Below are 17,270 nucleotides of genomic sequence, written 5' to 3'. Positions count from 1 at the left end.
ATCAGAAGATGTGTCAGACGTATTAACACAGTACATTAGGCTGTATTTATACAGACTTTTCTTAGTGTAATTTAATGAAGTATTTATGTAAAACAGTATACCAGAATTTCAAAAAAAAAAATGCTCTGGTCAATCTTGAGCTTGTTAATTATAACTTTATAATGAGACAGTTAAAAAATTAAATCTAAAAGGATGGAAATAAAAAGCCAAAGTTAGCTTACGTGAGGTGTCAATTTCAAGTTATTATTATACTTTTTTTACAGTGTTTTGACATTTTTATATTATTATACTGATTTCGGATATTTTATATAACAGGATGGGATGTTTCGTAGTAAGACAACCCAATTCATACCACTAAACTTCACAGAATGCTTATTGATGTTTGTTCTGTTGTTTCCTGCCAAATTGATGTCACTTCCTGGAGGATGCTGTCATTAAGCAACTGGCTTTTGTTAGTTAAAGGGATTTTACAAAAGACTGGTCAGAAAGTGATATAGGGGATAATTTTTTGCTGTGTTGCTCGAGCAGCCGCTAGCAGAAAATCACTGCTGTATTCTGCCATTACCATCATTTTCTTGTGCGCCCCTAGAGGACAATTTTGGTACTGCTGCCTAAGCAGTTAACTATACCATTTCCAGTAAAACGTTGGATAATGAAAATTGACTTGTTTACTTGTGCAGTATCAGAAATACATTAGAGACAAATGTCTGTACAGCACATGCTAATGAACACTGCAGTAGTTTCATTTATTTAGTTGCTGATAAGGCTGTTTCTGTCGTTTCAGAGGGCTCGTTCCAGAACCACTCTCGATTGCGGACGCCACCGCTGCCCCTGTCGCACTCCCACTCCCCTAGTCAGCATCACGCCGCCTCCATTGGCTCTCTGAGCCGCAGCAACTACACCCAGCGCAGTAACCCAAGCCCGGCGCCCACCGATAGCTCGGCTCCCAATGAGGGTCCTACAAGTGCCCAGGACTCAGGCAGTGCCCAGGACAACTGGCTTCTCAACAGCAACGTTCCTCTAGAGACCAGGTACGTTTGGTGCTGTGATCTTCTCGTGGTAAAATGGCTAATGAAATAGTCAAACAGAATTGAGTGACTCTAAATTAGACGTTTATAATGCATACGGCATGCATATGCTGGCTGCATGAAGCATTTAATGCTGTTTGTATCTGCCTAAAAGATCAACTAAACTCTTAATGAGTCTTTATGTAGCCTTTTAGCTCTATTTGACGCACAATATAGTTTAATGGGTCTTTCCTGTTATGCAGTACCTTTTGATGTCTCAGACTTTAGATGTTTCAGACAACGGCTTACAGACATTTTCAGAACTTAGCCTCTTTTTTTTAAACTTTACACACAAATCCACGAATTGCACACACAAAATGCAAAATGCCTCATAATCCTTTGCAAAATGAAGCACTGCATTCAAAACATCACAAACACATCTCAAAGGCAATACCTTTGCCATGATATTAATTCCTGTTAGATTTTTGTGTTACATAGAGAATTGTGTGTTGTGTTTTGCAAAAAGTGTTTTATGAAATTGAAAACTGAATCAAAGGCTAAGAATTAGTGTATGGTTTTGCAGATTTGGTGTGTGGTTCTGGTGTTTGTGTCAGGTTTCAGAAATGGTGTGACAAGTAAAGATTTTGTGTGTAAGCAGTTGAAAAAAAACTGTAAATACATTGAACATGTGCTGGAAGTTAATTAAATATATCTGTAAAACAATATACCAGACTTTCAAAAGGCTCTGGTCTATTTAAAATGCAGAAATTGTGTTAATACATAGTGAATGTAACCTAATAGGATGGAAATAAAGAGCCAAAGTTAACCAGTTAGCTTACTTGAGGTGTCAGCTTGAAGTAATTTTTTTTTTTTTAAATATTGTTCTACACATTTCTAATATTTTATATAATATGATACATTTTTAATATATTATTTAATAGGTTTCCCACCAAAAATTGTTTCACCGCCTGACACCGATGTCATTAAGCAACAGACTTTTGTTAAAGGGATTTTACGAAAGACTAGCAGGGTGGAAAGCAATAGTGGAAATATTAATTGACAATTAAAACAATATTTTCAATTAAAAAGTGTTTTGTTTGAAACATTCTAATGAACTAGATCAGGGAAATTAATTAATTATAAATTAATTAACATCATGAATTTATATAAATTAATTAAGTACATTTGTTAATAGCCAGTTTTTAATTTCTAGCTTTATTTCCCTATATTTATGTATTAATGAAAATACAGTATGATTGGACATAAAATGTGCTGATAGTAGGAATGACCTTAAAAAAAGTGTTTAGCTGAATTGAGAATTAAATGAAGCTTTACGCTCTGCATAAATTCCTGCATCAGGCCAGAATGCGTTTAAAACATGACTAAATATACAACAAGAGAAAAGCATTTTTTTATTTTTTCTGGGCTTTCCGGACAGTGTTGCTGATCTAATATCTCAAGCCCAAATGCATCAGATGGGTGAATTCTCTCAAGGTTCTGAAGGGGGCTTTGCTACAAACTCAGCTCCTTATTTATCTCCCATCAGCCCTTGCTCTGTTTGCTTCTATCTGAGGCACCTGCGTGGAGGAGATCAGTCAAGAACCTCTCAGATGTCTGTTTGCATTGCACAGGCTGCTCCTCATGCATGGCGGAGGCAAATCAGGGCTGTCAGACCAACCTGAAGAGAAATGATACATACTGATACTCAGATTACCTCCACCTCCTGCACTGCTTAAGCCAGCCAACCCAAATGGCTCATATTTATTTCAGCTGCTGTGAAAGTTTCAGGCTTTTCGGATATGTATAACACAGGTCTCGAATCTCAAAACGGCAATGATTTACTGTTGGGATTGCAGAGTTAAAGGTTTTTTTTTTTTTTTTTGTGGAGCCTCTTACCTAGTTTTATACGACAGGTGAATCTCAAGAAAACTGTCCAAAAAAAATAAATTGTCTGGTTGTTATGTCATTACAAAATAAAAAATGCTGGAAAAAATATGTGACTTACTAAAATGAATAAATATAATTATGCATTTTTTCAGCATTTTTATGGTTATATAATACATCGTGTATATTATTATAAATTTACGAAATACTATTTTGTAAAGTATATATTTTTTTGTACTACTGTATGTATGAATGCTGAATTTGATTTAAAAAGAAAGCAACATTGTCTGCACAGGTTTGTTTTCATTATACTTTATTACAGTAATGAGTGATATTTTCTCGATACAATGCATGTAATGTTTCTCGAATGATCCTAAACTGAGCTTTATTTGTGTTCATACTTCACAAAATATTGATTTTTTTTTTTTTTCAATAATTTTGTAGTAAAATATGATATAACCCAGACCTTTTGCTTCATTTGGATAAGTGTAATAGAGAGTATGAGGAAATGATGGTGGCGGTAGGATAAAAAAAAAAAAACATTGCAGGCCAAACTTAAACCCACATCACTGACATGGTCCCTTATCTTCACATAGACCCTCATAACCACTGCTCCAAATCAAAATGAAAGTATCCTAACATTTATGTTGTTTAATAATAAGCATAAGAACTAAGGCACTTGCTCGGAAATGCGCTGTTTCTTTGTCATCTTGATGCGTTTGTGACCAGCATGGGTGTGAACGGTCCACTCAACAGGAAAATGAATGTTAATTTGAATTTGCGGAGGGACAGTTAGCAACATAATGACTGATTAAACATCATGGATTTCCCCAAACTTTAATCTGGACCAGGTATTCCCATGGGAGAGGGAAACAGATGGTCACGCCAGCCGATCTGCGGTAAGAGAAGAGTGGCGGAAACCGAGTAAATCAGTGACATCACACCCCACCCTCCACAGCTCCCTCCTATCTAAAAAAAGAGTGATCAATTATCTGAATCCCTCTGATGAAATTGGAACCATTAGCAATATCCACAAGGGCAGTGAAAGATGGCCTGTCATTTAGGCTTTAGCTAATGGCTTTGTAATGGTTCCCTCTCACGACTTTTGTACAGCGGGCTGGAATGGGTTGGATGAGTCCCTGGATATGTAGGCTTACCGAGCCCTTCCATTGGACGAGAGCCAGGCAGTGCCATTCTTTTATTGGCTGCTTTTATGTATTCTTTTCGGACTCCTCCAAACTGGCCTCTGGGCCTTGGATGAGTCCCTGGATATATAGGCTTACCAAGCCCTCCCATTGGACGAGAGCCAGGCAATGCCATTCTTTTATTGGCTGCTTTTATGTTTTCTTCTCTGACTCCTCCAAACCGGCCTCTGGACCCTTCTCGTCTTCGTTTAAAACTTTAATTTGCCTCCCAATGCCCGAGCAAATCAACAAATGTACATAAGCCGGCCAAAGACAATCAGCCGAGCAGGCAGGCAGTCTGGAACAGCTCTGAAGAAAAGAAAACAAACATTTTCTCTTGTTGAATTGAAGGTGTTGCGCCTGCCCAATGCATGTTGACGGTTCATTTCTCCATTGCATTATCTCAGTCTCCCCTTATGGAACAGCCGTCTCAGGGGGCACGGAGCTACAGCAGACATGCTTCACTGAATGCACACTGAGTTCCTCTCTGAATGTTAATAAACCTCTGCTTTATGAAACCATTTATTATTTAAAAACTGCAAAAAAATCACATCTTAAAGCAGGATTTAGAGTAACCACTTGAGAATTCTGTCAGTGTAATGTGTGATTCTTTCCGAAAAGTGTTTTGTCAGCCCCTTAAACACAAATAACGTGAAGAAGTGAATGGAAAAGTAATGCTTTGTTTTCTTCTAACCACAATTATAAAGGAGCCAGAATACTCTAATGTTTATCAGAGAAGAACAGGACGCTTGCAGAGAGGGGCATGGGTCGTACAACACAAGGTACATGTGTGGTAAAAGAGCATGAGCGCTCTCGGGTGTGGCGTGCCGGGTTTCACGGGGATAAAACCCCCCACACAGCACTTTAGTTCCATAAGGATGTCTCTGTTTGCCCACTTCCACCGAAATAGTGCTGGTGCCGAGCTGTGGGACCTGTGGACTTCTTTCAGAACCAACCCACATTTCAACTGACTTGAGAGACGAGTGTTTTCATAACTAGCTATGTTATTTAAACCACAGTGCATCACTTTCTTGTACCTTTCCAAAACAATTTAACTTTTAAAACGTTTTCCCACATGCTGGGAGAGATGCCTTTGTGCTGTTATACAAAACATCAGCACCCTTACAACTAGATTAGAGGTTGGGACCGAACTGTTGTTTAATTAAATACTCATTGCAATGGGTGTTTCCAATATAAACAGCTTTGTAAAAGATAATGGTAAAGATCTACTTTTGCTTGATCTAGTTTTGTTCAACATCAGTCTTGCCAGACTGAGGAGTTGTTTTTTAAAAATATTATTTGATGTGAAGATTCTCCCGCTGTCTGTTCTCTGATGTTGTCGGTTAATAGCTAAAGAACAGTAGGTTTAGATTAGGTTTTGTTTTTGTTCCTTTTCAGTCGGTCACTCCGAGTCACGTCCCGTCGCATGTCGCAACTCGCCCGCCACCTCCTCCTTTGGAGTCGGAAGGTTCTGAGATCACTTCGTGCTGTTCGCATTCCGGTCCTGCTCAACCGTACAGCCGAACTGTCTCCCTCCACCCTCAAAGTCCAGGTTGCTGCTATTGCTGCGCAACATGACCCAGTGAATGGGAATTCGGTAGGTAAGCATGACCTCGTCATCAGGTTCCTTAGAGGTTCCCTCTATACCCTCTCGGGACCTGTCTCTAGTGTTAAAATCACTACAGCAGGGCCCATTCAAGCCTTTGCATTCAGTTGAGCTAAAGTTTCTTTCATTACAGTAGACCCTGTTGAGATCCTCCATCACCCTCGGCAGCGGACACAGCGGAACGTCCAGCGCCGGGCCTTCACGATGAATCCGCAGTAACCGTGGAAGGCCGGGTTCCATATTGAGACCTAAGCGGGTTCCGTATGTGTATAATCCACGGTATAGCCTTAGAGCCCGTGTTCCCCCGACAGACTTCTGCCTGTCCAAGAGGGTTATAATCACCTCCAGTTTCTCCATATACACCTAAACGGATGCTATATGTGTATTTGCTTCCGAAAACTCCTTCGGGAAGGATGGGGCTTCCGCATCCACTCTGTCCATTTACAGGAAGTTGCCGGGTGATCGCATTTTTGTGTTTGCACATCTGTCTCCCTCTTCCATGCTAGTTTCACTCTCGTTCCATCTGTCCATCTCTCCACCTGTGTGTAGAAACATAGCAAAGCAGACATTCCTAGAGACTTTACAGGACAACTTTATAGAGATGGACATACTGGCCACAACTCGCCGCGACGGGGCTTACACTGATGGGTATGTTGCATGATCTGACCGCAGCTGCCGGAATCTGCTTTGCCATGCTGCATAGTGATACCTGTGCACACTTGTTTTCCATTACATAGTGATATTTGTAACAGAATCTAACATGTTTCATCACTTACTGTATGAATTGCATGGTTTTTTTAACAGAAATTATTTCTGAACACAAATTAACAACTTTTCTAATTAACCCTGAATGCATTAGCATTCTTCTCAAATGAACTGTTAATAAGTCCTTTAGTGTACACTACAAGACTGAACCCTGTTACCTTGAAATCATACAGATTTGAGACCGCATGAGAATGGGTAAACGGTAACACAATTATACTTATACTTTTTGGGTGAACTATTCTTTTATCAGAGCTACAGAGCGCAATTCTTAGTGAGTCGCCTGATAGTGTTTTTTTTTTCTTTCTTTATGCCACATTTGTGACATTTAAGGTACAAACCTAATGCTAGTAATCAGGAAAAGGCTTTTTTTAAAGTTATTTTCAGAGGCATTTTATTGGGACAGGACAATTAAGGAGAGATGGGAAGAGCTAGGGATGGGATCAGGAAATAATGAGACAAGAATCGAACTCTGGAGCACTGCCCATGAGGCTTTGGCTCCGACAGAAATGGACAATTTACAATTTCATTTTTATTTGCATTGCTAATTACAATCCCGAAACCAATTTACAAACCTGGTGCAAATTTTGGCACATAGCAATGTGCCAACATGAAAAGCTTCTGTCTTGTAGTGTGCAGTAGGCTTAAGAGTTTTTGCAAGTCTGTTGTTCTGTTTTCTTGTACCTCATTAGCCTAACGTGGTTTGTTTCTGAGTTTCCCCTCTTCTGGTCAGTACAGCTTGACAGTGCTTTCAAAGTCAATGTCTTCACCATAGATTACGCCATCCACAGTGAATAAGCTGTCTTGATAATGTACATCCTGCAATATTCCACAGCTTCTTGACACACGCATCCTTAAGGTGAATTAGAAGTCACTACGAGGGCTTGTATTAACAAGAATCCACTGTGGTCACTCGCGCTCTAAATTAAATTTGATATTGATTCAGAATTCCGATATAACGCACACCACGGGGCACAGTGTGTCTTGCTGCCAGCGGTCAGATGTGGCAATGGCAACAGCTTGGAAAAGTGCTTAGCGACAGCAGTACTGACCGGTGCGGGGAATCAAGCCTACACACTCTACAGATACTGTTTACCATGATGAGAAAACACTTACCACACGGTGCTCTCTAATGTCCCATTTTTGTGAACATAAGCAATAGCATTTTCTGCGTCTCTGCAGACACTTTCTGTTCAAGCCTGGCGGGACTTCGCCCTTGTACTGCACGACTTCACCTGGATACCCTTTGACATCCAGCACTGTCTACTCTCCCCCTCCCCGGCCCCTGCCGCGGAACACCTTCTCACGGCCTGCCTTTAGCCTGAAGAAACCCTATAAGCACTGCAACTGGAAATGTGCCGCCCTCAGTGCCATCCTCATCTCCATCACCCTGGTGTTCTTGTTGGCTTACTTTATCGGTAAGTTACCCCTCTACGTTCTCATCCACTCTTAAAATTGCATCAAAGGTGTGACAGATATCAGAAATGACATATGTGTTTGTTTTTGGTTCTTAAAAGAAAAACTTGAAGGTGGTTTGCAGCTCTTAGTTGATTTATGATTGTTTAGCTGATCTGAAAGGAGACCAAAACTCTTCTAAGGCCAGACATGCCTGACAAGTGTAAACCAACTTGATGGTCAACAAACCACCTTCGATTGGTTTAATAGGGTTATTTGTACATACATTATACATTCTAATCTTACTGTAATACTAAAGATCATTGTAAAGGCTGAAGTAATGTTTTGTCATTTAAACACCTCTGCTCTGAATCCAAGCTGCTGATGATTATCAGTATGTCACCTCATTGAAAGAGACTGATATGACTTTTGTGTTACCACATTGTGCCAGAGTAGCGACACATAAAGATGCTATATGTGATTCACTTTTCAATCATTTGAAAGCTCAGCTTCTGCAGATTACTGTTAACGTTATTGATTTCTCACATTGTTAGGAAATTTCAGTGTCCCACAACTGTATTCAGCTTGGTTAGTGAACCAAATCAATAATGGACAACAGATAAAGCCAACATGATTGAGCCATAGCAGCAGTTCATGCTGGTTGTGGTTTGATTTTTCCTGTGTGGTGAACATTTATGGAGTTAACCAGTGACTACATAGAATTATTAACTGTCCATGATTTATTACAGCTGTATTAGTTTTGCACCATATTAGTCTGAACACTGACTACTGTGGTGCAGAATGTTACTAGGTGCCTGGTAGTAATTATGTTATGTTTTATAAAATCCCATGAAAGAAGTGGAAAATCCAAAGTACATGTGAGAAGATAAGAGCTAGTCTAGCAATTCCAAATAAAGTGTGTCCATACCTTGAAGATTAAATCAATAAAAACAATAATGTTTTGTATAGCCCAATATCTTTTATAGGACAGCATGAAATGGGTTTGCATAATGTGTGTCTGCTTAGAATGTAAATTGTTATGTGTAATCTCACGTAGAGCCCACAGAATGAAATAATATTTTTTGAAGTTGAAAATATGGGGGAAAAAATTTAGTCTAAAGTCATTTGCACAAGGTGGATCCAAATGGAGATCGCACAGATGTGTCTTCATTATTAGAGATAAACAGCTTTTCACAGCACTGAGGAAAAAAAATACAGTGTAAAAGAACTGAAATTAACTCTAACCATCCATCAATGCATCTATTTTTGACTTAAAAAAGGGGGAAAAAAACATAATTGCTACTCTGTGATTCTGTACAGTGATTTTAGGTTACACTTTATTTCGATAGTCCACTTTAGACATTCTATTAACTATAAGTAACTTTGTAACTACGTCAACTACATGTCAACTAATTCTCATTAATCTGCATCTACATGTCTACTAACTCTCAGAGTAGACTGTTAGGGTAGGTTTAGGGTTAGTAGAATGTTGACAAAGAAAGTGTTAGAAGATATTAAGCAGACAGTCTACTAATACTCTACTAACTGCTAGTTGACATGTAGTTGCAAAGTTACTTACTGTTAATAGAATGTCTAAAGTGGACTATCGAAATAGTGTTACCTGATTTTAAACCTAAATTAAATGTATGTTAGCTGAAAATTGCTCAGCTTTGTTTAAAACTCTGTTTTAAGGTACTCTTGTGCACTTGTGACTGACTTTAAAGGGATAGTTCACCTTCAACATAGTGTTTTTGTACATACTATGGAAGTCAATGGTGACCAACAACTGAAGGTGAACTATCCCTTTAATAGCTGCCTATGTAAAATGTTTTAAATTACTTTTAGTAATCGTTAGGATTCTGCTTTAGAAGATAGCATGTAGGTAGTATATAATACGGTGGCTTGTTATGTTTTGAGATCTGTATGTTCAAAAAACTAGTAGGCTGCCTACCTAAAGGTTTAAGGCATTGTAGATGTCCTCCAGGTGAGAGGGCCTTTGTTCCAAACAGTTGGCAGCTGTCTTTATGCTTTAACTCGTCTTTGTGCTGTCTTCAAAGGTGCATCATTATGCTCAATTATGAGGTAGAAGGCATTGCAAGAATTTTTTTCTCCCATAATAATTATGTACAGTATGCAATGTATTCTTTCCTCATTAACTTATTGCAGCAATCAATTGTGAGTCATGCCTCCTGTGTGCTTCCTGCAAGATGCTCTATTTGTGTTCCATGCAGAATTGCTGCCTATGTAGAGCATTTATTTTCTGTCTTGAAAAGTGTGGTGTCTACTTAGTAGGCAGCAGCTCCCAAAATTTTGGAACAAAATTAGATACGGTTGTCTACATTAAATACTTAAGCACTGTGCTTAATGAAGTTGTTCTCTGAGTTAGCTAGAGGGCTAGTTAAGCTTTGACCTTGTTAGGAGCCCTGCGAAGCCCACCAAGCTGATGTATCTTAATCACTTCATGTAATTACAGACACCCCACCCCATCCTAACCCTCTTCCAAAATCAAGCTCATCTCCCTGAGCACCTCAGGTAAACACGCATGAAACCGTAACTCACCCTGAGAATCTGGGATTCAATCAACAACAAGGGGTCACGTTTAATTAAAAGCTGATGAGAAAATATATTTAATTTCAAGTGCAATTAATTATGTAGGCCTGTAATTGGAAACTCTAGCTGTGTTGTCTAATGAACCAATTAAACCTCCTGACAGATGTTTTTGACTTGCTGCATAGTTTTGCCATTTCCCCCCCCTATTCTTTTTCTGTGGAGTTTGCAAGAACTGCTTCCTTGAAAGGAGTGAGATCGCAGAATTGGGAGTGGTGTGCCATTTTCTCAGTGGTGGCATGCTTATTAAGAAGGCCATTATGTCCTCGGCATCTGAAGGTCATCAGCTTCCCTCTGTGTTCATTTCTAAACGTGCTGGGCCCTCATTGTACCGCCCAACATGCAACCTCAGTTATAGCCACAAGACAATCACTCTAACTGTCGATTGACTTGGAAGCGCCAGTCTTTTGTTTTCTGTCTCTTTGTTTCTTCATTATTACAATCAGCCTAATGCATTTTCAGTTTTACCTTCAGCCAAATTTATTTTTGTCAATCCACGGTGTTGGATTGTCAAGGGATTGATGTTCTGGGGTTAAAAGGACTGGTAGTGTTTATAGGACTTGTGTAGGTTGTGGGTTTGTGTCACAGCAAAGTTTCGGCTTGTGGTAGCCTATATTACAATGAGTAGACTTGCTTTAACCAAAATGTGGAAGACTTTGCAACTGGGAAGTTAGGTCATAGTCCTGCTCGGTCACCATGGTACCCTTGAGCAAGACACTTAGCACCAGGTCGCCCCAAGGGAACTTTCTTTGCAATTAGCGTTGAATCATGGTGGACAGAAACCGCCTTGTAAATTGGCAAGTTCCCGGATTAAGCTGTTTTATCAAGACATTCTGGAAAAGTCCATGCTCTGTGGCCAGATTTTATACGCACTCTTACCAGTGTAGAGGTATTATTCACTCCTGACAGATTCCTCTAAGCGTCAGTGTGAAAGTGAAAAATGACTTAAGACTTTTTGATCTACTAACTTGCTGATGATGTGCATTTCACTGCCTCTCATTTATAGTTAACAGTCTGAACTTGAAGTGAGACCAGAGGAAGGCACATAGAAAAGATGAAGCTCCACTGGGAGTTTTGGTGAAAAGATGAGGCACTCATGACTTGGGAAACTTAACACTCAAGACTGCTCTCCAAGGTCTCACTGGTTTGTCTGCAGATTGATTTGACACCTACTTGTGTTTTTTAAGGGCTTAAAATCCATGTGTGCTCAAAGAAAGTAAGCAAGTGAGTAACCTTAAAGATAAGCTATAAAAAGACACATTTTCTTCAGTCAAGAACAAACTCTTCAATAAATGATGTAGTATCCCTCAACAACCTTTCGTTATAATAAATGTAAACCCTCCAAATACCTACTTTAACCATGTGTAAAACAAGGGCACTGCTCAAACCTGTCATCTTGTTTGTCTCGCTTCAATTTGCCAAAGTGGGGACTGGCATCTTCACATCAGCCTTTCTGTCTTCAGATAAGTTTTTTGGTAAAGATTCCATAGTCAAATATGAGATGGCTGCCCAAAAAGTGCCAAAGATTTTGCGCACCAGGATCCTTGCAGGAGGGATGTCAGAGTAATTAGACTGCTAATGAGAGGACTGAGAGCTGAGGTGTTCAACGCTCATCCATTCAAGTGTCTAAGGGGATTAATTAACCATATGCTTGCTAATGTGCCCTGTCCATTCTATGACGGATGAGCAAGAAATGGCATTTCTCAACCCGTGACTACTCTGCCCCCAGATCCCAGCATTGTCCTCTTTTTTTTGTCCGGGGATAAAGCTGTTTTTTGTTGGAGGTAAATGTGGGATAGATGGTGTCTTTTGTTGTTGTCTGTTTCTCAGGGGGTGTTGCAAAGGTTTGAATCACAGAAGAGGAACAGTAATGAGCTTGTATTCCTCTCAGACTGAAGCAGTAGTTTATTCAAGCTTTCTGCTTTCTAATTGGCCTGCACGGATCTGCCAAAGTGGCCTGCCAAAGTAGAGATTGCAGGGACGTTGTGTGCGTCCAGACTTGCATTTCAGCACGGCTGCCGTTTTACTCTCAACAGGTCGTGGGGTCTTTCCACTTGCCATTCCAGCGGGACCCTCATTAAAAAACACCCAGCTTAGTCCGCTTCCACCTGTCCATGCTTTGCTCCTTGCTCAGGGAGCCTGGCTGACAGCTGAGAGAGAGAGAGAGAGAGTGAGAGAGAGAGAGAGAGTGAGTGAGTTTAGATGATGGAAGAGTTTGGGCTAGCCGGAGAAACATTTTTCATAAGCTGGACTCTTCCCAACGCACTCTGGAAATCATAGATACCGGGACAGCTCGGACATAAATCATAATGAGGTTTGGTAGCGGGGGGTAGCCGGGAAGTGTGTGAGGTATTTTACATCAGAGCTAGACAGGAGAGGTTGCAAAGGGGTCCAGATGGAAGATGGGCCCCTTGAAGGAGCAATTACTTGGACATTTGGAACGACACCTAGACCCATGATGCCTTTGATTCGATTGTCCACCCCCACTGCCCATGCGCACAGTCTACACTCTCCGCTTCCTCCCACAGAGCCACAAATCAACCAATGTGCAGCAGAAAAAGAGAGCGAGCTAAAGGAATGCCTTACTCGATCTTGGGTGATGACAAACCAAGCCATCTGTCTCGTAGCGTGTCTGTCCGCCTTTGGCATAGTCAATTCCAGCGGTACTGACAGGGGCGGAGGCGCCGGTCGTTTGCATTTATATTGTCTCTCAAGACAGCCACGACTTTTTATCGCCTCCACAAATGCTCTCTTGCAAAAGTAACGGCAACATTCAGACCTTTCTTCAGGAATGCCAGAATCTGAACAAAATGCGTGGCCTGCAAATTTCCAAATGGCTATTGATTGAGTAAGCCGGAGGATGGCCACTCTCATCCGTCGTGGCAATGCCTGTCAAAGGCTTCATCATTTTTCAGACCACATTTTCACCATTTAGTAAATGTGTGGTGGTTACCACATAATATGGCTTTAATTAATGGCCAAACATGCGAAGCAGGATGCGAAGCAGAACTCTCCATTTGTCACGACTAGTTTGATCCGTAGTCTGTGAGCTGTGCGCTGGGCTTTTAAAACTGCCAATTTGATGCTTCTGGTTAAGCTAGGGCAAGCACATATTTGCAGAATCTTAAGGATCATTGATTTTACAACATGTAAAGCAGGACAAAGGATATCCAACCAAAGGCCCAATGAGGCAATTAGACAAAGCTCTGTTTTTCTTTGAAAATGAATTCAGGCACATCTTTTCCTCTGTAAACACCACTACAACCAATCAGCTGTTACTCAATGAGGCATTGCTCTCTTAGTCACATGACATTATCAAGATGAATTTGATCTGACACAGTTTAAAGGTCCTTGCACACTGAGTCCGAAATTTTCGTTTGCGTTTTTCCGTTTTTTTCGTATTCGTCATCCTTTCCTATCAAAATGCTTGCTACGGAAGCGAAAACGCAGAAAATCAAACCTGGTCCGAATTTTTTTATGACGGACAAAAGTTTCGGAGGCAGTGTGTAAACGTGATTGACACAACGTGAGGTCGTAATTATTTTTTAACGTGCGAAAATTTCGGACGAAAAATTCGGACTCAGTGTGCAGAGACCTTAACTCTGAGTTCTTGTCATATTTTATTACCATTTTCTAAACTATAGCGAATAAACTGTGATAATCTGAGAAATGTTGAAGGTGTCTGAATAATTTTAGTTTGACTGTACCTCCACTACTTCTACTTTTTCCCGATTTCTAGTTATGTTCATACTGTATGTATGGTTTTATTTTTAAATAAAAGATCCTTCAACAACCTACAACAACACTCAACTCATGACATTTCAACTCACAACATTTCCTGATTCATCCGGTTGGACTTGAATTTTTAAGGTGTTTAAATCAGCACTTTATATACCTACAAGGAGCATGATAGGCATTGTTACTTAACAATTTGTGTAGGTTATGAGCATTGTCTTTGTGTCTTGTAAGCACCAATAAGTTTATTCCTTGTTTTTGTTTTTGTTTTATTTAATCTACAAATCTGCTGAACAATTTTAGTGTTCTGTCACACAAAAATCAAGATTGAGTGATGGTCTGGTAATTATTCCAGCTATATGTTTCTTTCACAAATGTTTTGACAGAAGAATAAATCATTCATTTAGACCTTTTCTCACCCTGATTGAGACAAGATTTTTGCCGCTACACAAAACAAATACATTGTCACCTCTCTGAGATATTGAGTGGAGCGGAAAAGTAATTTTAGCCCTGAATTGTCACTACAGGTTGTCAAGAGAGTGTGGCAGAGAAAGCCACTTGTGCAATTTGAAACCAGCTCTGTACTTACGAAGGAGAAACGGGAACTCACGTAGGGAGAGAAATGGAGCATGGGAAAGAGACAAGGCTCGAGATCATTTGTTTTATCGACTCCAACATCGCCATAGTCCACCATAGTTTGTGTCGACAGCCGTTGTCTTACATACTGTGGCTGCATCCCAATGTGCATACTATCAGTACTATAGTAAGAATATCTCATCCCTAATTGTGGTGTTTTGATATTAGTATGCCAGAAGTGCCTGGATGCTGTACTATTTTTTATTTTCTTCTCCACTTTTTAACTTTAACTTTTAACAAATTAGTCCAGCCAATTGTAGAGCAAATGTTGCAATATCAGGCTGCTCTGAATCTTTTGATAGCGAACCACAGTATAGTAAGTAATAATAAATTTTGCTACATGCTAACATGTAAACACAAACAGTGCACAATGCATTTTATGATATGTCATTGAATCCCAATAATGCAGTACTGTCTTACTGCATACTCAAAAGTGTGTACTTTCCAATTACCGGTAACGTAAATACTTTTTTTTTTTATTGATATGCAGCCTATATTCCACTGTAGCATCACAATCTTAATTACATTTTTGGTTATTTACATCCTGTGCTTAGAACTTCCATTCTGTGCAAGAAAGAGCTCCAAGGCCTTTTGTTGGCATTTTATCTGCTGACTGAAGACTTCCAGGACAAGGTTTTGCCTGGCTAAGCTGGTCCTGACCATTCTCGTCCTGGTGATCCATCATGCCTGGCCCCTCCTTCCCTGTTCACTGCGCCACCAGAGTTCATCCCAATGGTTGCTTCTTTTGTTGACCTTGTGAAATATCGCTGTGTCTTCTGGTGCTGCTCATGCATTCATCCGTACCTCTTGTTGTGTTCTTGCTGACTTGATAATTTCCTTGTCTCCTTAGCCACGGGGGGTGTTAGTAAGCTAATGGGGATGAAAAGAAAAGTTGCCCTGTGGGCTCTGGCTTTTCTCTGTGGGTTGTACAACATTTTTACAACTTCTTTGTTGTTTTCACAGTGCCTTAAAGAAATATATATACACTACTGGTCAAAAGTTTGAAAGAATTAAGACTTTACACATTAGATTAGGGAACACTATTACCATATTCTAGATCCCTCAACCCTACCCGATGCCTAAACATAACTACCATTGAGGTCTATTGAGGGACGACTCTTAGTTTATAATGAATATGTGTTTCCTGATCTAAAGTGTTACCAAGATTTTTATAGGTTTTTAAAATAAATCCTGTATGCTCTTATGCAATATTGTGAAATATTATTGCACTTTATTTTATTTTTTTTCTATTTGAATATATTTTAAAATGTAATTTATTCCTGTTGTGGCAAAGCTTGGTTTTCAGCAGTCATTACTCCAGTCTTTAGTCACAGAAATCATTCTAATATGCTGATTTATCAGTTATTATACTAATGAATAATAATGGTTTTTATTATTGTCAGTGTGAACAAAAGTATTAATTTCTTATTTTTTAGCACTGGTTACACAAAAATATTAAGCAGCAAAAACCCTTTTCAACATTGATGCTAATAATAGTAAATGTTTCATGAGCACCAAATTAGCATGTTAGAATGATCATAGATCATGTGAAACTGAAGACTGGCGTAATGATGCTGAAAATTCAGCTTTGCATCACAGGAATAAATTACATTTTTAAAATAAAGAAAACGGTTATTTTAAATTGTATTAATAATTCACTGTATTACTTTTTTACTGTATTTGATCAAATAAATGCAGAGACTTCTTTCAACCACACTAAATTCAACAACATTTAAGTTAGAAAATCTCCATTGGAAAATCCAACAACAGCCATGACGTCATATTTGCATATTAAGCTGCAATGGGTTGTGGTTCTCTTGGTGCTCTTAAACTACCAAAGATTAATCAAGTCAAAACACATTTGTTTTCATACAGCCTTGGTTTAATTACCCCACAGCCTTCAGGATGTTAATTTTCTGATGCAATGTCTATAGTATTCCTTGGTGAATCTAATTTAATTACAATAATGTACACCAAGGCACATGCTCAGTAATCACTGCTCCAGCACACGTAAATTTACCATCTGCCGCTGCTTTCTCCGCAGCCATGCACCTCTTCGGACTCAACTGGCATTTGCAGCCAATGCAGAGGCAGATATATCAGCTGACGGAGGACAACACGAGTGGCCTACATCTGCCCACAGATCTGGGCTTGCCGCCTCTGGGCAACACAGGTCTAGAGTTTCCAGATCGAGGAAGCAAAGATGACGGTATGTCCAAGCCTGAAGTCAACGCAAATGTTCAATTGCGTTCAGTTCCTTGTTCACAGTGGTATTGTGTATGTTATTCACACTCAGATTTGGCTTTATTCTAGTATGGAATGTTCAGTATACATGGTACAGTCAGTTCCCAATGGATAAAATCAAGTTCTGCTCTACATTTTCATGTTGAATGTTCTGTTTCGCTTAGATAAATGGATTTTGAATACCGTTTCATTTTTTTTTTTTTTTTTGAG

At 39.6% G+C, this 17,270-nt stretch overlaps 1 protein-coding gene across 2 annotated transcripts in view; it reads left to right on the top strand.

Annotated features, from left to right (window-relative positions):
* The window catches only part of LOC107740368 (teneurin-4-like), a 263,631-nt gene that overhangs the window by 140,076 nt on the left and 106,285 nt on the right, over positions 1-17,270 (top strand). The window contains exons 5-8 of one of the 2 annotated variants that reach the window (XM_016552793.1): positions 785-1,031; positions 6,231-6,329; positions 7,626-7,861; positions 16,861-17,025. In XM_016552793.1, the coding sequence (XP_016408279.1) occupies positions 785-1,031; positions 6,231-6,329; positions 7,626-7,861; positions 16,861-17,025 (747 nt within the window). Of the gene's footprint in view, positions 1-784; positions 1,032-4,782; positions 4,858-6,230; positions 6,330-7,625; positions 7,862-16,860; positions 17,026-17,270 lie in introns of both variants that reach the window. The other variant, XM_016552795.1, reaches the window with a different exon arrangement.

The sequence above is a fragment of the Sinocyclocheilus rhinocerous genome, unplaced genomic scaffold (assembly GCF_001515625.1).
Source record: "Sinocyclocheilus rhinocerous isolate Xijiao unplaced genomic scaffold, SAMN03320098_v1.1 scaffold315, whole genome shotgun sequence".
Lineage (NCBI taxonomy): Eukaryota > Metazoa > Chordata > Actinopteri > Cypriniformes > Cyprinidae > Sinocyclocheilus > Sinocyclocheilus rhinocerous.
The sequence above is the reverse complement of the archived record's forward strand: the minus strand, read 5'-3'. Positions and strand labels throughout refer to the sequence as shown.